The 20,756-nt window shown below is 39.8% G+C and overlaps 1 protein-coding gene across 1 annotated transcript in view; it reads right to left on the reverse strand.

The window, feature by feature from the left end:
* The window catches only part of CDC14B (cell division cycle 14B), a 35,898-nt gene extending 18,872 nt beyond the window's left edge, over positions 1–17,026 (reverse strand). Inside the window, exons 1-6 of the mRNA XM_026053416.1 lie at positions 17,022–17,026; positions 14,828–14,926; positions 13,722–13,797; positions 11,803–11,895; positions 2,827–2,903; positions 502–568 (exon numbers count right to left, since the gene is read on the reverse strand). Coding sequence (XP_025909201.1) covers positions 502–568; positions 2,827–2,903; positions 11,803–11,895; positions 13,722–13,797; positions 14,828–14,926; positions 17,022–17,026 — 417 coding nt within the window. The remainder of the gene's footprint in view (positions 1–501; positions 569–2,826; positions 2,904–11,802; positions 11,896–13,721; positions 13,798–14,827; positions 14,927–17,021) is intronic.
* Between the last annotated feature and the right edge of the window lie 3,730 nt (positions 17,027–20,756).

Below are 20,756 nucleotides of genomic sequence, written 5' to 3' on the forward strand. Positions count from 1 at the left end.
CAACGAATATACAGGAAATTCCCCTGTCTTTAAATTCCACATTCCTTCATCACTGCTTTGCCTTCATCACTATCACCAGATAATGCTGATTTGTAGCTTTCTTTTTTTTCTTTTTTTTTTTTTTTTGGCTCCTACCATTTGTTCGATTTGTATTTCTAAGGTAAAACTTGGAAGTCATTAGCACATTCTGCAAATGCCTAAAAGGCATCACTAAGCCATACACAACTTCTTTCAAAGGGAGTATTCAGCCTAAAAATGCAACACCAGAGGGCCATTTGATAGAACTGTCAGGCAACACCTAGTGTTTAGAGGTGCAAATTACTGCTCTGAAAAGATTACCCAAACAAAAATCGAAAATCCTTATTTAAAAACTTCTCTAGTTGAATATATATCAGTCAAACACAAATGCCTTACTTACGAAGATCTGTTACAATGCATAATTTATAAGCTTACAATTTATAAGTTGACCTTTTTCAATAAGAAAAAAACAGTTTTACTGACCTTGTTTATTGCATGGAAACAGTCCAGCAATGTTAAATGAAAACTGCAAGTCCCAAATGAGGCATCCCTGTAACACATGTGTTTTCATGACCAAAACTGTTCCCGTGTGAATGCAAGTCAGCAATTACAGTTATTTCTCTAAAAACAACTTTAAAAGATGATTACTTCAAGATAATTACTATTACAGCAAAATAATTACACTGAATGATTAATTTGCAGCTGGTAATAATATAACATAATACAGATTATGCTAACAGATGAACCAAGACTAAGATTACTCCAATCATGCTTTTTGGTAAAACAGAGATGCTGAACTTTTAATGTTAAAGAAACACATGCATGCTTGGGGGGAAAAAAAAAGTTGCAAAAACTCTTCACGTCAAAAACTAATGCCCAAATGAACATCATGTTCTGATACACGCTCTTGAAACATTTCTCATTGAAGTACAAACCCAGAAAAATCCTTTGAATTGTAATATTCAGCAGTATTTTTTGCTAAGGCTCCTGTTAAAACAAGAACATGTGGTGCACATGCTTTCTCTACACATCTACCAAGATACACATCTGTCTAACTACATTAAAAAGACGATCTTTGAGGTGCATAAAGTAGTTTAGGTTTAAACATGAGAATTCTGTATAACAACTACACAGTTCTCATACACAAACAGAAAGGTATTAATGTGACATAAAGTAAAAAGAATTACATATGTATTTATGCATGTATTTAAAATTCAATAAACACACTGATGTACTTCTGAACTACCTAAATGGCGACTTCTACACTTTCCTGTATCCCTATCCTCCCTTATGAATCAGGAGGATGAGGGAAAAAATAGCAGAAGAAGGAAATAATAGAATCCTGTTCAGGAAACTGATAAAAGAAATTCTTTGTATCCTGTTAATAAAATGCTTCCTGTTTATAATGACCAGAAGAAGCAACTACATGATTATTGTTCTATGAGAAGATGAAGCTTTTTTTTTCGGAGACAAGTAAGACCTGAAAGAAATAGGGTCAAGAGTAGCATCTCAGCTCACCATTGTGTTCATCAGAATTTTTCTATGTGCAGTAGATTTAAACGCACTAGCAGATTCAAGAATATGGTCAAGTTCCTAGATACTTGGGCAGGGATTTTGTACTGTATTCCTTATCCTATTGGCTGGACATATCTATGCTGTCTTTAGACGGCAACTTGCAGTAATTCCTATTACATAAAAGGTCCCTGCATTCCTTTCAGTATTCCCCTGAAGTGATGATGATCTGAGGTTTCAGGCAGGGTTTCAAAGACAGATAAAAGCTATTATTTCCCTTCCTAGCCATGTCTCCTTACAGGTCTCCTTAAGCAGCATTTATGTGCTTCTGTGAATTAAAAAATGGAATTAAAAAGAAAGAAAAAATAGGATGATGAAAGCATGCATATAGAGAGAGGCGCTTCTACACACTGGTGCTCTTGGTGGGTGGGGGAAGGAAATTCAAAACACCAAATCCCAGCTCTTGGCAAGGCAGATGGAAAACATAAACAACCAAGGACTGGATTAATCACCCCATAACAACATAAACGGACAGTCAACATGCCTTCGGAAAAGCTTTTTGACCATTCTTTCCTGAATACTGTGGCAGCCAGTGAAAGCTGGTTTGGTCCAACTTTCAGAAACCGGTGTTAAAAAGCTGTTCCTCTGCAGGATGGATCAACCATATTTGCTACATAAAGCAGCAGCATATTAGATACCATAATGAGAAGTCTGTGGTCTGCAACAGCTATGATCACATTCCCTGAGGGCCAAGCAACCACAAAGTAATGATTGTATGCTTTTCCTTGTTGGTAAAAAGAAATGTTTTAAAGCTGAACTAAATCAAATGAGGTTAGCTAGCACTACTATTTTTTTTTTCTGCCCACAAAATATACTTTAGATTGTTTCATGCATTCAGCAAGTAAGGAAAAAAAGGGAGTACCAAAAGCACTGTAAGCCATTTGTGATGGCTTAGATATGTAGATATGTTTAACTACTACGTACGCACACAAAAACAGGCTGCCAAGCAAAGGACAACATGAATTAAAAAGCTCAAAAAAAGCATATTCAAAGCAGTGTAGCTACTTCAGCTCCTCAGTGTCCTTCAAGTCACCTCAGAACCAGCTGCCAAGACCCTGTTCAGGAGTCAGTACTCAAAGCTAAGGCAGTAAATGCGTCATGCGTTGAAAGTTCAGTAAAAAGGAAAAAAAAAAAAGAAATTAAGACTGTTAAACGTTGAACTATTCAGGAAAGAATAGAGAGAACAGAAAGAATGGAAAGTCAAGCAACATAATCTTCTGTTTTCTTTATATTTACCTGAAGGGAAGATATGAAATGTTTCCAGCCAATAAAAGCCTATACACATCTTCTGGGGATTCTCTCAGGTATATTATCTATTTTTGTGAGAAGAGAGAAAACAAATTATGGTTACTTTATGATTAATATGAACACCTTTAAGTCACCCATTACATATGACAAACAATTCAAAAAAGAATACAAGTGTGCATCAATAAAATTAAATCAAACCAATATATAATGCTATTTGTGCATTTATTTTCATACTAATCTACAGATTTCCCAAGGCATTATCCAGCTTCTAGCTACAGTAAAAAAAAATCTGTTAATTTGGACTCCTCTATATTCTTACTGTAGCCTGCCTGGACCGGTTTGGAGCCTTTTTTAAATTAAGCTTGTAAGATGTATTTTAAAGCACAAAACCCCTCAAATACTTCAGCAAAGCTATGAATTAGTCTGTCCATAAAACAGCATAGGTACTCAATAGACTAGGTTAAAACAGAAATTAGCATATGTTTTGATTTTCCTATAGCTAAAGAAGATTTGCCTTATTTCAAATCCTTTACTTCCTTCCTTGCACTGGTGAGGCAGTGTTCAGTAACTAAATCCAGATGCCATAATGGGAAAAAGAAATCTGTGGCTTAAGTAAAATCCTGAGGACATATTAAAGCAACATACTAGAAAGACTAAACACAAGCTTTCTATTGTGGAAAACATTCAAGAAACAGTACTAGAATTGCAAAAATAAACAAACAAACGAACAACTCCCAATAAGCATCTGCGTGGTCTCCCCTCACCACATAACTGACTTGTTAGCACTAAGCTCTCCTTACATAGTCTTTTTATGCAGATCATGTTTTCCAAAGCTTTCTGCTCCAGACCATCAAACACCATCACCAGCACGGCCAGAAGAGAATAACTCACTAATAACAAATTGTCAGCAATACGTGAACGTTCAATAATTCAAAGTTAAAAAACTGCATTAGCTAAGCATTAACACAATTCATTATTTTAACAGAGTTCTGTGAAAATATTTATTTTTCCTATACTAATTACAATTTTCTTTAGAGTTCATTTTAAAGAACCCTAATGAACTTTCAATAAACACCCTCTAGAAATCTAAGTCTGATGGTTTGATTTTTTTTCTTTTAAAAGTTGGCACCACCTTCCAGATTTCTTGCTGCAAATTTAGCTTTAACAAATGGCTTAACATACCTTTAAAATCCTCTACACACACACACACACACACACACTTTTGTGCGCTGGGAATGTAAGGTGGGCAAGACACAGACAGCTTGAAACACATGCCCAACAGAGCGCTAAACACATACTGAAGTGACTGGCTCATTTTTGTTTGTCCTCTTATTTATTATTTATTGTATTCTTCAGGTGTCTTGGTTCACCTTCTAGGTAGATTTTGCAGTCTTGTACTGCTACAAATCACTGCACAAACTGGACATGAAGGTTATATTCCAAGAAACTGAAGGTTTTGTGCTTTGATACAGTGATAATTTGTGCCACTTTGTGCTACAGTGGCCACAGTGATACAGACTGCCAAAAACTGTAAAACACAGCACTTCTTCCCCACCAGAGTGTGGAGGAAGCCCTGCCCAGTAGAATGGTACTAACAAAAGGAAGAGACTGTAGATAATCATCAGAAACAATTTGTACGCAGAGAAGGAGAAGTTTGGCATTTATTGGTGCAAGGTTTGGTAGTACAGGCCAACTACTTACACCATCAGCAAACAGAAATGTAGGTAGCAGTTGCGAACCCTGTACACACATGTGTCCCAGAAGGGGTAAGGCCTCCTTCCACACTCTGTTCTCACCAGATTCCTAAGCAAAAGAAGATCTACGAGCAAAAATGTTTGTCTACAAAAGCAACAGCAGCAAGAGCAGGTTTTGCCCTTAGTGTTGCATAGAGAAATTTAAGAAACATTAATTACACCATACTGCAACATTCATTCTTAAGCATAGATCCAACTTAAGATATGACCTAAGTGATGAAGACGCTAGAAAGACTGTTTGAACATAAGCGTGAATGATCACAAATTTACTTAACAGAGCTATATGAACACTCACCACATCATTTAGTGCATTCAGAAAACCCATTTCAAGGACATGGCATTTTCCAGTGTGCAAGCTCAAAGGAACTGGTACCAAGCAAAAATGGAACGTACGTCTGAAAGTACGTCTGAAGCAACACTGAGTACATGCACTGAAGAAGGAAGCTCTTCAATGCAGCTGGAGTTCTCAGAACTTCTCCGAACAAGAGAGATCCTGTTGTACTTCAGACTTGACACTATTACACACCTAAGATACAATATGTGAACAGCTGAAAAGGCAGGTGTAGATGAAATGGTCATATGGTGTTCTTAGTGAAAAGTGGCTTGCCAAATAGCACTATTTGAACAGCTGAAAGGATGATCTGGAGTCCTTCAAAAGGGAAGAGTACTCAGTTTTTAGACAAAATGGAAAAGACCATAAACTAGTACTTAGTTCACAAAGAAAGTATCCTGGCAGTAACACAACAGCCCAAGTGAGGACATCAGCTCTGGCACTGTTCCAGACCACAGGATAACAAACACCCTTGGATGGCTGTGAGGCTGGTGGGAAGCTGAACCTGGGTGACTCCAAACAGGTGACCCTGAAGCAGCGACAGAAAGAGAAGCAAAGCCCAGAGGAGCAACCAAAGCGAAGGCACCAGAGATCACATCTACCCTGGAAAATAACAGGCACCAACAGAAAGAGCTCTGCAGACCAAGATCTGGTACTGATGATTTGACACCTCACCGTGCACCTTCACGGACTTTAGCTGCACACTAGTTCCAGTCATTCCGGCTGAGCAAATATCCACTAGCTGCTGGGGGGGGCTCCCACGCTGCCCTGTGAGGTACCCAGAGTCTGCTCAGGAGGGAGAGGAGAGAAGATCCACTTCAAAAAACAAATGAAAAAAAAAACCCAAAACAACCAACCAAATTTAAACCATAGGTGCACTAAAAATATCTAACAGCAAAAGGTTGGCTAATATTCCTGTCCAGGAAAGAGTTCACTCAAGCCTCCAAGGAGAACAAAATTACTGGAGTGATGTCGGTGATGAAAGCAGGAGATCAAAGAAAGCCAGTGAATGGAATCTAGAAAGTTAGTTTAGAGAGATACGTTGTAGATGGAGAAAATAAGGACTTTCTAAGGACATAAATAGAATCTAAGTTTCAGGACTGAATGGAAATACTAAACTGATGAGCAGCAAAACCAAGACATTTCATGATATTCTTCTGAATTCATAAGATAGGTGTGTTTATGTGTGCATGTATGTGGTGATGGTGGGACAAACCTACACAAATAAAAATATACAAGAGTAGAAGTCACTGAGGTGAAATACATACACACAATGCATGCACACTGAGAGAGACAAAAACACTCTCAAAATCCTTTACAAGTCCTTTACTTAGAGACCTTCCAGAGGGAGGGGAAAAAAAAAAAAAAAGGTTACATGAGGAAATTGACTTATTTAAGCAACACTGTTTTGTCACCCTGTATAATCATGTGTGTATCAATGTTGCTTTCTTTATGCACATAGAGAAAATCCAGCTGAGCTGAAAATACAGCCATAAATTTGCAATTAGCACTGAACCATTAACATTGCTCTAATCATGCTTTTCATTTAGGACATCTGTTTCTAATTAAGACATTGCATGCAGCTCTGTGGATGGTCAAGAACCATCCAAGCATTGAGCACTGTGAAAGGTGCACTCAAGTACTGCTCCTGCCCACAAGCCTTGTAGCCCAACAGTCATTACAGCAATCACTGAATTAAACAGAAGGGCTTGCAAGATTAGGCTACCCAGTCCTTATTTCTGAGCATTTAAAATTAACCATGGAATGAGAGTTCTGTCAGCAAGCTTAATACACGGGATTACCAAATGAAATAACAATACTGCAGGCAGGACAACGTACCTTTGATAATGTCCTTTGATAACTTGCTTTTTTAAAAAAATTAAACCTGATATTTAAATATACTGAATTGTTAAAAATTATCAATGAAAGCTTGTAAATAACACATTGAATTAACATTTATAAAGTGCTTTGTGTAATCCAGTTTGTTTTCCTGTACATCTGAACTGCAAAATCTAATAGGAAAGCTAATGAAACAGTGTATTTCACCAAACATATTGACTTTAAATCAATACAAGCACATTCCTGGCAATACATCTGTTTAAAAACATCACCCAAAATACTCTCGAAAGCTGTAAACTACAAATAAACACAAACCAATTCTGAATCAATAAACCAAGTCCTATATGACACTGAGTGGGCTCTAACACAAGTTCATGAATATGCATAATTTTACTATAAATTCAGTATTAAACATTTTATCTCATTAAAGCCTCCACCAAATATACTAGTCAGCTAACAAATGACTAACTAAGGTTAAAAATAGCAAAATTAAACTAGAAATACATTAAAGTAAAACAAACAAACAAAAAAACTCCGTCAGTTTGTACGAGTGGCCAAATACACCTTGATTAATGGAAGCAAGGGGATAAAAGTGGCAGAGAGGGAACAACTGCCTGCCTCTGACAACCCTCTTCATTCACCATAAGCAGAAGGAATAAACGTCAAATTACTTTCCAGCGACGGAGCTGAGAACACACGGGGCTGGGCAGGCTGGCTGTACGGCATGAGAGCTGAGAAAGGAAGCGGGTGCTACAGCGAGGCAGCCGGGGAACAACCCAACCCTCCTACTCTGTACACAAGGAGGCTCCTAAGAACATGCTGAGAAAGAACCTGGTAGAAACAGCAGGAAAAACTGCCGTCATGAAGGCTAATCATGATTTTGAAAACACAGCTTAGAGGAGGTAGCTCTTCTAGAGAAGACTTTAATGCAGAGAAAGACAAAAGACTTAAGGCGACTTTTCTTAGATGAAAAGTAGGTCCTTCTTTCTCCATTTCCTCTCTGGGTTTCACTTTTCCAGCATTTTCCAAACGCTGTGCCGAAACATAGCTGAGGGCAAACACAGTTTACCCACTTCCAATTTGAGCACCACAGCACTTGACCACTTGCTTTTACTGTCCTTGGACCATGAACAGGCAGTTTACCTACTTTCCCACTGCTTATCACAGGTAACTCTGCAAAAGCCACTGTAAGAGCAGCACAGTTCGGTACTAAACAGACTGGTACTACTTGCTTCTACTGCTTCACTTTTTATCCAATGACAGGCCACACCTAGGAAGGGCACTAGCAAAGGCAAAAACAGTACCATGGATCACAACAGATGAAGGAAACGCTGCTTACCCTGAAGAAAGAAGATGAGAAAATAGACAAAGTACAGAGATGGGTCCTGGAGAAGATGACCTGAATTACAGCAGTTCGTGGGGCGGTACCCACGGAGGGTTGCCCTCCAAGTACATAATTAGTGCCCAGCCTGAGAAAAGAAACACTGTTACTAAGTTAATGCAGTGAAGGGGAGAGGGGGGAGCTTGGGAATTGGGTGTACAGGGCACAGGGGGTACATTTTCTTTCTTAATACAGGAGGAGAAATGGTGGAAGAAGAAGGCTTTCCTCACCCACAGCCAAGTCCTGGAGAGAATCAAGAGAAGCCACTGTGAAGATCAGCTCAGAAGATCACTGCTGCTTTGGTAGGGTGGCAAGGCCTGAACAGTGCAGATCACTTCCAAGGAAAAGCAATTCTTCTTTAAAAGGTGAAAAACAAAAGTTTTCTCTCCCCTCCTTTCTTTTCCCTCCACTTCCCAGGGAACATGTAGACATTGGCCCCCCACACTGAGTTTATGTCACCCTCTGTGTGGCTGAAAATGTCTCATGTGTCCTACTCTACATGGCAGAGTACTATTCCCATTGTACATTATGCTGCTATCTGTAAAAATTAAACAAAATACAGTATTAAGCTAGATGGAAGATGAATGATAAAGCAGTTAGGGTCTAAATGGTTAAGATTCACTTTAAAATTAATAATGTGGCATGAAACTACATATATAACAGCGTATTTAAAACTCTGTTCTTCATCTTCAAGGCTATTTAATATTGAAGAAGCCTGTGGCTTAGGTTTTGCTGTGCTGGCACATCAAAGGACACCTGGAAAGAAGCAGTGGTTGCGGGAGAGGGAAGAAAGGAGTGTGCATCCTGGAGAGCCCCTTCAGAAACCATCTCCACTGAAGAGGAAGGAAAGGCAAGTTAGATGAAGCAGTCGGAGGCAACATTAAAACACCAACTGTGAAGAAAAGACAGGGAACAGACCTGGCTTGTCACTGGAACACTAACAGTTGCCCTTATACTTCGCCACAGTTAAAGAAGACTTTCGTAATTGATTTAGTAGTCAAAATTAGCATATCCCCACAATATATCCATATGTAATGCATATGTACACACATATAAATGAAAGGGGTCAAATAATAATCTTGCCAATATATTCCAATTTGTTTAAACTGAAGTTAAACAACATCTGTTTAAGACTGCACAGAATGCAGATGAGGGTCCACCAGACTTTAACATGGCAGACTTAACAAGCTGCCAGCTTAACAACACAGAGCATTTGCTCTCAGATGCACTGGATCCACAGAAAAAGCCTGCTATATTTACTTCTTTATACACTCACATAGCTATGTGTCAAAGTATGTTTGCATTTAGAGCAAACGAAGAAAACAAGCAAGCGTGCACATGCTTACTGTGCCTGCACCATTCCTGAAAGCTGGCAGGCTTACTCCTAATCAACTTAACATGCCGGCAGTGATGGTATTGTACCTTGCCTCCAAAACGAGGCTGAAGGCATTGAAGGCCTTACACACACAGACAAGTACTGTATTACTGATAACTCTGTGAACGCTACTTCCCGATTCTATTTTCTTATTCTTCCCACTTAAACTTATCCATCCTGGTAGACTGTCATGTTTCTCCTCAACCTGAAGTCACCTGAAGCTTAAAAAGAGAAAAAAATTCTATCCATGGTACACAAAATACACTGACAACCAATCACTTTAAAAGCAAGAGATCAGAAATTAGAAATTAAATCACCTTCTTTAGTTCAAATGGCAAGTAGTACTATCATCAGATCTAAGCTACAATAAACTAAAATTACAGAAAAGCTTTATAAAATTTTGCCCAACAGCTGAACAGTTCATTCTTCGTCAGAAAACAAAGTTTTTATCATTGAGACTGATGAAGTAATTGGATGTTTAAACCTAAATACACTTAAAGCAGAAAAAGCCTCAATACATTTCTCTTCAATAAGGAAATATGACTACAGACACAAACTTATCATGCATCCTGAAGAGGTCTTAAGCAATTGCTCACCAGATGGAGAACAACTAAAATCTCCCTACAGAAAGAGGAAACATTAAATGTTTGTCTAAACACTTCAAAAGTGACTGCAGTAATTAAGTGCAACTCTTCATGAAAGGCCATCAAAGAGTGTAAGGAAAAGAAGTATGCCTCAGGGGTAGAGTCCTTCTTCTGTGATCTTCCCTCACTGGAATCCTTCCCACATCAATCTGTGAAGAAATGATTTCCCATTTCCCAAGTCTTTTCCCATTCCCTCCAGCTTCTGTGCTAGCATCCTGCCTGTACTCTGCATCATCTGTCTCCTTCGGTGCAGTTCTCTGAAGCAAAAGCTGTTTATTACCCTGTCCAAAGGTCTCTCTTTTTAACCGCACTGTTTTGCACCACCACAAGCCATAGTAGTCTAAGACCTCAGGCATTTACGCAAGCCTATTCAAGGATTCTCTCCATATGCTTGTTGCAAAATAGCAAGGCTACAGAATTTTCACAAATACAGTTAGGTTTTTTGTTCAAGGCAGTCAACCACAATATTTTCAAATAAGATTGTTTTGCCATTTGTTTGTTACTTCATCATCTTGGATGTTGCTTCAAATACAATTCAATTACAACCCAATTACAAACAAGCTTAGTAACCAAGAACGTAAGGATCAACAGCAGGATTCCTAAAGCTTTTGTGTGTTTCAAACACGACCAATGACACATTTTAAACGCAAGTTCTTTATTTATGAGTGCTCTGGAAAATAGACCACAGAGAAAACACTGCGGAGCAGGAAATGGAACTCCTGCTGTAACGTAAAGAAGAGCAAGGAGACCTCCAGCGCCACAACGAGTACATCATAAAGCCTTGCAGCTAATAACAAGGATCAACCTAGGGCTACCCAAATTCTGACCCCTCAGATCTCCTACATGAGAAATGCACAGGCTTTCTTCACTTTCTTACTGAATGAATAAGAGAACATACGGTTGCAATGAAGGTATAGTACAAGCCAAAGCAAAAAGATGAATATTGGCTATCACATTTTTTTCCTTCTTAAGCACTAAGCATTTTATTCTCACATTACCATTTGGTAGCACCAAACAGCAATTCTTTTACAGGTGGATTTAATACAAAGTAAGTCATTTTTTCCCCTCCACAATCAGGGCCCTGACCCATGTAGATTTTCAGCCACCTTAACATTCCCTGCCTTTATACTGCCTCTATGTGTGCCATATATGATCTTGCTACTCCTCCTAGATTACCTGAAGAGATTACTTCACTTTAGAAATGAGAGCAGAAATCATGTATTTTAAAGTGCACACAATAGGAAATGATAAGCCAAATTTTGTGCACGATAATATTTCTCTATTTTGAAAAGAGAAACAGAGCATTGGAAGAAGAGGAAGATTTGTGCAGTCTTTTTTTTTTTTTTCTAAATGAAAATAATTTTGCCCAGCAGTACTCTTACTTCTTCAGAAGGATTTATGTGGCTAAGAAGCACAGACTGCAAGGGGGGGGAAACAAAGTCATACAAACCAAAGCCCCATCTACACATTCCTATTAAAACTTAAAAAATGTCTTCCAATGTGACAACTTATTATAAAATATACATGTAGGAAGATTAGTAAAGGGAAAAATTACTTCCTCATTGATATTTTAAAACTGAGTATGAAAGAATGAAAGCATTTAATATTCTGATGTAGAGAGTAACAATAAAAATACTTACTGCGTAAGAGCCAATGAGGAATGCAGCATTTGCTTGTTTTTTCTGATCAAAGCCAGTATAATGAATTATTTTCTTCCTTATCAATGAAAATGACTGTATTGAGAAATGAACAACAGTATTGTAATTCTACATTTAGACTTTTTATGCCTTCTTTCACAAAATCAGAGAAATGGTTAGGCACATTTCACCCTACCCTCCACCATACATAGAGCACCGAGTATATTGTAGGCTAATCCCTCAATAGCTTCAGAAGAGTGGAATATGGGATCCCTATTTAGATCATTTCAGTTTTACTGGCATCTCGCTTGAATCCTTTTTGATGTAAATTACACTGATTTTGTTATTCCTCTTTAGATACTTCCAATACTTCTAGTCCTATGCATTTATGAGAAGCAAGTACTATGTGCTGTTCTTAAAAACATCACAGATGATTTTAAACTCTTAATAATTTTGAAAACAGCACTTACACTTTCTTTCGAAAGAAATATTGACTCTCCATCAATTAGCTTTCTACTAACAGCTGTTTCTAAAATAAGACTTGAGCATTAATGATGGAAAATGTCATTAAACTTAATTACTTTGAAAATATTCCTAAATCTTATCAGAAATAACTCTTTAAAATTTCTAAACAAGTGTCACTACACAATTTCTCCAACTTAGAAAGGGAGCAGAATGGCACTGTTAATGAAAGGACAATAGCAGTAAAACTTCTGCACTAACTTGCCCTTATGACAAATTTCAACATGCTTGAAGCTGTAGTTGTCAGCAGATTAGCTGCAACTTGATCATAAAAGACTATTATTTAAATAGCTGTGCAACTTGTTCAATTATTCCAAGCAAATAAACCTCAGACAACTACTCTTTGTAAGATCTCATCCATCTTAACACAACCCTCTAGTTTCACAACGCAGCAGGTTCAAAAGGATTGTAATAGGGTCTTGCTAGAGAGTACCTTGTTAATAGAAATTAAATAATCTTGTCTCAGGCAAATCTGTCCATAATATCACAGGCAAAAAATGAATTGAGTCATACAAACTTGTACAAACTAGAACCACCAATATACAAAAAGAAACATAGAGGTGGGGGGGCAGGGGGCGAAAAGGGAAAGGGGGGGCAAAAGGGAAAGGGGAAAAGCGAGAAAAATTTCCTTATTAAATTCTAATGTTTTGGTTACTTCACAGTCTTAATAGTTCAATGGCAGTTTCAAGATCTAAGCACTCTGGAGGTGAAGAGTGACTGACATTAATGCTAACGAGCTTTTTATCTGCCTAACAGGTTTGTACTACACTTTCTGTTAAGAGGTCAAGTAACTTGCAGTTGTTCATTTTAATTAACACAGGAAATTCTCTCTTTTAAAGACACTTTGCTCTACCGTGAGTTCCATCCTGCAGATTACTGAGCCCTCAGATCCCTCAGAGATGATAACCTTCAATTCCTGCAGTATATGGGAGTGTACCAGCCTGTTTCAGGATGCCATAAATGCTATCATTTGAAGACCAAATGTTGCTTCTTACAAATGTGATGTCAAGACCAGAAGAGGAACTCATCAGACACAAGCCATCTCAAATAAAAATAAGTTTCATTGCTCACACAGTGCTGGCAGATCGCCAGGGAGACTAAATTCAAGTGTAGGGAAGCTTCACATTCAGAAAAGTCTGTACTCAACTGGAAGCCGTTTTCCAGCAGTTTAATATCTGTTACTGCCATGATAGTGCAACATCTACCTTCAACATAAACATCTTTCTCTCATGACCCTCCTCCTCTCTAAATGCACCTTGATAAAGTTTAACATACACATTTGAAAATGAGCTTGATGAGGAACCCTGGGAAATACTCAAGCAAAAACACTTCAGGCCCATGCATTTTTCTTTTTTAAAAAGATTAGAGTAATGAGTAATAACAAAATAATAAATTGATACCTTTAATTTCTTATTTAGCTTGCAGCAGTATCTGTAGACCATTGCCAGATTGAGTGGTCCAAAATCCGCATAGAAGCTTGTAGGAAAAAAAGAGAAAAATGTTTGTAAATGCTTTCTCTTGTTAAAGTGAATGCACTAAGCAAGGAATAATAATATTTATAGTAAATACATTCTATTCATTCTAAACACAAGACAGCCTTCTTGCATTCATACTGTTTTACTGGAGAGAGCAGCTGTGTCACCTTCCAACAGGGAATGAAACAGAAAGCTTTTCCTTTGTTTTCTATACAAAACTCCTCCAAAAATATAAAATATCTAGAATACTCAAGGCTTGAGAAGTTCTCACCAAAATACCACTCTGTAGCACTGGCTTAATACTATTTTAAGAACCTGAGAGCCCAAGAGATAATTACTAGGACCTCAAAAGAAAAAAAAAAGTATTTGTACAGATACATGTAGTTTCCTAGTATACCCTGTGGCAAAACACTTCAGTGACAAAAAGATACAATACACAGTAGTGTTGTAGAAGAATGAATATAGAGAGTAAAGATTAATTCATGAGTGAATTTCATTGTATCTCAACTCTGAAACGTATTTAAAAAACAGTATGTTGATGGTTAATAATGTTTCAAGTATCATTAGCATTTCAGATTACATACAAATGCACACATTCATCGCTACAGGAGACATATATCCATCCTTGGCTCGTAAAGGTTTGTCTCAAGCTTGCCATTTTTTTCTCTATTTCTTGGAAGCTCAGACACTCCACCTAACACTTGAACATCGCAGAGACATCCCCTTTAGCTCAATACTCCAAAAAGCATTTCTGTGCAGATATTTTTACAACAAGTCCCTGTGTCTCACAACAAGAACTATTGTAATGAGAGCTTCTGCTTTTAAAAGATTTTTTAAAAATTCTGAAGGGAAGCCAGGAATCCATTCTAAGGGTATAAAACACTATGGCAGATAAGTTTGAGAGGACAGAACTTGTATAATTAGTTTTATAATGGGAATGATGTGTTTCCCTCAGCTGCATTAAAAACAGAATGTCAATTAGAGTGGCTCCTCATTACTCTTGTTCTGACTAATAAAATAACTGTACTTACTTCTCATATACAAGTTCATCATCTATGCAGAAATAATGGGCATTTGCAGCTCCACTCTTTGGTTTTTGGCAGAGAATTGCAAAATGAAGGCGATCTGAAATACAAGAGATTTAAAGCTTTTATAAACACCGTGTATTTTTTTTCCTACAGAAAGCCTGAAGGATTGCTCTCAATGGAACAACTTTATGGGGTTTTAAATGAACCACATCTTCCTTAAAGTATTACCGAGCTGGAATTATTATTTCTCGGGTGCTAGGTAACCAGGCGCACACAGACCGGGGCTTTTGTTTCGCTTTTTCTCGGAGCGGTGTCTGCACGCGGCGCCTCCAGCATGATTTGCCAAGCGGTGCGTTCGCAGCAAAGCCGCCCGAGGGAGCAGCGCTGGCAGGGGCAGCCGGAGCCCACGCAGGAGACACCCGTGCCCCACGGCGGCACCTCCCAGGGCCAGCTCTGCCCCTGCCACACACAGAGCCCCACACGCAGTGCCCCACGCTGACGATAACCAAGCTGCGTTCGCAGCCAACTACAGATGCTTCCCGTCTTTCAGTGAGAGGATGACAGCCGTGGATTGGGAGCTGGCAGGGCCCGCAGGTCGGAGGGCTGAGCAGGGTGAGGGGCGCCCTGGCCCCGCGTCCCAGGGCCCCCTTTTCCAGCCCGTCCTGGCTGTCCAGCCTCCGTGAGCCTCTGTGAGCACCCCCACCTTGGGTTTGTCCCAGAGTAGGGGGGGGGAAAGAAGGAAAGAAAAAAGAAAAAAAAAGAACTGATACCCACATAGATATAAATTATTTTTATGGCTGCGAGAGCTGTAGCCTCAGTGAACTTTAAACATTGACGGTGCTGTGCTGTAAATTGCAGTGCTTGTGGTAATTGGTCAATAAAAACTGAGGCCTTGCAGCACACAGCAGCGCTCCTTTTCTTCCTGATGAAGAAAAAGTAGCATTACAAAGTACATGGGGTAAAGTTCAAATCTAAAAGGAAAGATTCTACTTTCTGCAGAATTAATTGCCCAGAAGAGATATATCTACCTAAATACTGAAACAGATTACCTGCATATAAAAAGTAAACTTTTTAATAAAGAACTGTAACTCCTTTCTCTGAGAGCAGGGAAGGGAAAAAAAAAAAAAAAAGATCAAAAAAACAAAAGCGCTTTGTGTCCTAAGCCAAAATCCTCCACAAGTTCACTAGCAGTTAGAAAGCGTTCCTTCAAAACAGACTGTACAATAAAACACCAAAACGTACACCAGGACAGGCCCCAGTCTGCACAACACTCATCTGCTCGACGTGGGGTGGGGATGGGGCGCGCGTGGCTGACGGCGACACCAGGCAGCGCTCAGGAATGCGCATTCCTGCAGAGCGCCGTGCAACACCAGAAGTTAACTTCTGCACGTACCAGCCAGATGCCAACAGCAGGGCGCACACTAATCCCCGAGCCCCCTAAACACTCGGTTCCCTCCCCGTCTCAGCAGGAGCAAGGCACCAACTTGGCTGTTCGACAACTAAGAGCCCCATCGCACAGGCAGAGCGGCCGCCCTACCTGCTGGGGAGCCTAGGTCCAGCTTTTACCCAAGCACTTCCCAAAAACAGGCCAAGGAGTGAACCCGATGGGGCCACGTGGTGATTGCACCAGGGCCTGGGGAGCTCCATGGAGGGCGGCGAGCGCGACACCGGCACGCAGCTCCTCGCAGAGGAGCGTGGCCCAGAGCCACGGCCTCCCTGCCCCGCATCCCGCACCATTCCCAGGACATCCCTGTCCTGTGAGAGCCCGCAGCAGCATCCGGAGCAGCTGTCCTAGCTTATTTAAATAACAATAGTAAACGCAACTCATCCCTGGTTGTGCTTGCCTCCTCTCCGGTAGAGGGCTAACACGTGTGGGAGGTAGGACAGGAGGCAGAGGAAGAAGTAAAAATAAGAACCGTCAGGATATGATATCCAGGGATCATGTTTAAACGGTCATTGCCAGATTAAGCACCTTACAGCAGCCCTAAACTGTAACTTCACACAACTTCAAGACTGGACTTTAACGGCTGTCTGCCACCAGGGTCCCCGTATGGGGAAGCTGTCTTCCGCGTGCTCCACGCGTGCGGCAGCGGGAATATTCGGCCAGCAGCTCTCCCCCTGCGGCACCTGCTCTTCGGAGCAGCCTCACCGCCCATCAGCGCGGGACCCGCTCCGGGCAAGGACGACCAAAACTCACGCCATAGCGTCCTCGTGCTGCCCCCTTCACGCACACAAGCCTTACATCACTGCTGATAATAATAAAAGCTCTGCTGAAAGAGTAATCTAAAATGTCAGACACAAGAGCAGGGAAAAAAAAAAAAAAACCAAAACACAAAAAGCAACAACTCCCCCACAAAGAAGTATGTTTGCATAGGTCAAAGGACTGAAAGACTTAAGTGCTTTTCTCCAAAATATAGTATTGATTTTGGAGTGACAGAATTACTTGCTTACTTGGGGCTCACCTGCAAAACAAGAATTAATGTTCTAGCTGAGCAGCACGTGTCAAAGGCCTTCTGAATTGCTGTTGGTATCTTTGAGTCACTTTAGTTGTTGCTATTCTGAGGACACCTGAAAGAACTCAGGTTAGAAGCTCAAGTTTAATGAATTTACGTAGCTGCCTCACAAGAACAGAGGCTTGTGTCAAATGCCATTACCCCAACAAGCCGTCCATTTCAGGGCACTGTGAACAACTGCTCCCCATTATGCAAACAGCAAGCACCATCATTTTCAGGTGTTTCCTACTGTGAGGATTGAAAAATGAACTACACGGAGAAGTCTTTTCCCATAAATGTATTTACTTTTCTACTGACTTAGTAGTCTGGTATCAGACAAAATGATAAATTACTTGCTATGTCTGTTTTCACCCAGTTTTTGCAAGCACATTCCCAGTTGTGTTGACAGTCGCCACGGATTGGAGCGTTAATCTTTGAACAGGTGCAATATACACTGAGAAGGGAGCACTTCTGCCTGAAGAGCCTGATTGCAGGATCAAGGCTTATTACCTATAATACACCAGAGCTCTGATGAAGTGATTTCAACAGGACTCCTGAAGGGTTTGGACTCATGGAACAAGCCTCCCATTTTAATATATTTTTCTGTTCCCTTGGTTCAGCTTTTTACGTACTGCATTTAGATTTAATGCATTTCATTTAATATATTTAAATACTTACAAAAAATCTTTCAAATTTCTGACAAAAGGTCATCCTCACGCTTTCATAAGCTAATAGGATTTTTCTAATCCTCCATCAGGAGGATGGGAAGCAGTCCACAGGCTGCTTCTGCACTACAATTAGAAGATATGATTGCAGCAGGTTAGATGCACTTCAATTACATTTGCTAGCCTGAGGAACAAAACAGTTCAAAACAGAGGAACGAGGGCTTCACTGCAGGCTACGGACTCCAGCGGGCAGCCCAGCCAGGTGCAAAGGAGGCCTGCAGAGCCCCTCGGTGAGGGCTGCGCTCCCACAGCCTGGCTGCTGCTGGTGAAATTAGAGCCAGCACCAGCAACTCTACACAGGCGATCGCCACGCACCCGGCTGCAGCGTGTGCGCAGGAAGAAGAGCTCTTGGCTTGTTTTCCACATCAACAGCGCTCCGTGGAAATATCCGTGCAGAATACTGAGAGCTACCACCTCATAATCAGGTTTATGTAATTCTGGAGATGACATAAAATAATCTCCTCTCCTTTGCTCTCAGTAAGCCTGATGTTTCCAGGGATCTGCAGTAAAGGCCTTGGAGAAAAAAAAAATTCAATCATTCAAGAATCATCTAAATACTGAGCAGGCGCCTACTGCAGACAACAGGTCTGTATTCAAACAGCAAAGATTATTTCATAAAAGAAGAAATTCTATATTTGATTGTTAAACAGATGCCTTGCATGAAAAACGCAGAGGAGACTGACACTGCAACTGAAAACAGCTTAAGTCTGTTTTGAATTATCAGGAACACAACCAGAGGGTTTTTTCTTACTATTGTAGCAAAAATGCAGTGTTTTTCTATTAGCACGCAAGACTTTGTTATACGCTAGATTTAAAGGGCTCCAAAGTATGAAGGAAACAGATAGAAAATATAAAAAATATAAATGCTGTTGCAATATCAAAATATAAGTAAACATGCAAGGTGGGTTTTTTTTTTTTGGTCATTCTATCCTTAAAAGGATTCAGTCACTCATCACTGCAATATATTTGAAAATTAAGTTAAATTAAGTTTCAATATTACTGGTAATTATAGCAAGAGCCTGGACTTTTGAAAAAGAAAATGGAGGCATGCTAAAACATTAAAGGAACTTTTTTATTTAAGAAACAACTCTGGAAAGTTATTTCAGGGTCATGTCATGACTGATCAACAAGGTGTTATTTTACTTATCACAAAGTCCTTGTGATAAGTCTGCTCCTGTCAGATTTATAAGACTACATCACACGTCATGCACTTTCACTGAGGGATTAGAAAGTAAAATCCTTAAATTCACTTTTATAATCTTGAGCCCAAGACTCACAAATAAGTGAGACCATTTTGATAAATAGGTTAATAGAACTTTTGTGCTGAGGTAGCTGTACAGTGAAAATTGAAAATATTAACAGTTAAATATCTAACAACCTTAGTGACATTCAGCAAAAGTATTCCTATCATTCCCAGAAAATTTTTACTCCATAATGCACAGGCTTTTAGCAACAAAACAGCAATACCAAAACAATTTTTTTTCTGTTGAAAGCAATGAATTCATCAATGAACATGCTAAACCAAACTCCATTTCACAGAAACCCCAAATGGCTGTACAAGTGAAATGATTCTCAATTAATAAAAAATTAAAAAAGACATATATGACACAGCTTATATCACCTTTTATACTAGTTTCTCACTGTAAACAAAGTGGATATCCACTTAGCAGAAAGAAAAGCAATTTTCAACAAATGCCCCATTATGTTTCATCATTTAAAATAATTCTGGATATAGCTATTGTTAAATTAAGTTAATTTTGGAATTAACTGCTGAGATAAGGGAGAAATACACACCTTTTTGACCAAATTTATGCACTGCAAGTCCACATTTTCTTTAAATGCTATTTAAACAATGAGAACTAAGAAAATGCCACAGGAAGTAAATCAACGGCTTCCAAGAATCTCCAAATTGCTAAGTTTTAACTTATATAAATTGCTGCTTTGAGAGATCAGAAGGACATGGGAATGTGCTTCTAATGAACTGCAGAAACGCATTCAGACCCAGCAAATTGAACTCATACCAGCAAGCACATGCACGAGTAGACAAAGACAAAATAGCGCAACTTGCCATGCAGCTCAACAGACCACAGAAAGAACTTTTAAAATAGTTTCCCTAAACTACTCTTAATAGCAAAGAAAGAAAATACTCAGAATCCGTTTTAAAGATGATTTTGACACACAGCTGTTGGACAAAGCTCACCAGGAAATAAAGTGAGAAGTGCAATAAATACTGTATTCCGAATATGAAATCTTTGCATAAAGTGGATTATAGAATCTATTATGTATGAATGTAAGAACAGTCAAGGAAACACGTTACTTTCGGGGGCCTGTAAAGGCATTTGGGTTTGTTTACTACTGCTGTCATTAGCAGCAATGAACACGCGGGCAGCATGCGGAGTTCCTAATGAGTTTCACACCGTTCCTGCTAGCAGACAGGCTGGTGCACATTTCTTAGCACGCAGTCTAAGACATTTAGAGGCGCGCCCGCTCACAAGAGCAGGGCCTTACGTTTCTACCTGTCTGGAACGCAGACCCATTAACTCCCTTCCAGAACCGCACTCAGAAGCGGCGCAGAGCCGCAAGCTCCGCACTCTCCCTTTCCCACTGCCAGGTTTCAGCGGGGCCGCGCGCAGGGGCAAGCTGCGCGCTTTCCCCGCTGCCGTGTCTCGTTTGAGAGCCAGCGCGCCGCACGGCGCGGCCGGGCTCGCCTCGAGC

Source organism: Nothoprocta perdicaria, unplaced genomic scaffold (genome assembly GCF_003342845.1).
Source record: "Nothoprocta perdicaria isolate Ctin4 unplaced genomic scaffold, notPer1 scaffold_114, whole genome shotgun sequence".
NCBI classification, from domain to species: Eukaryota; Metazoa; Chordata; class Aves; order Tinamiformes; family Tinamidae; genus Nothoprocta; species Nothoprocta perdicaria.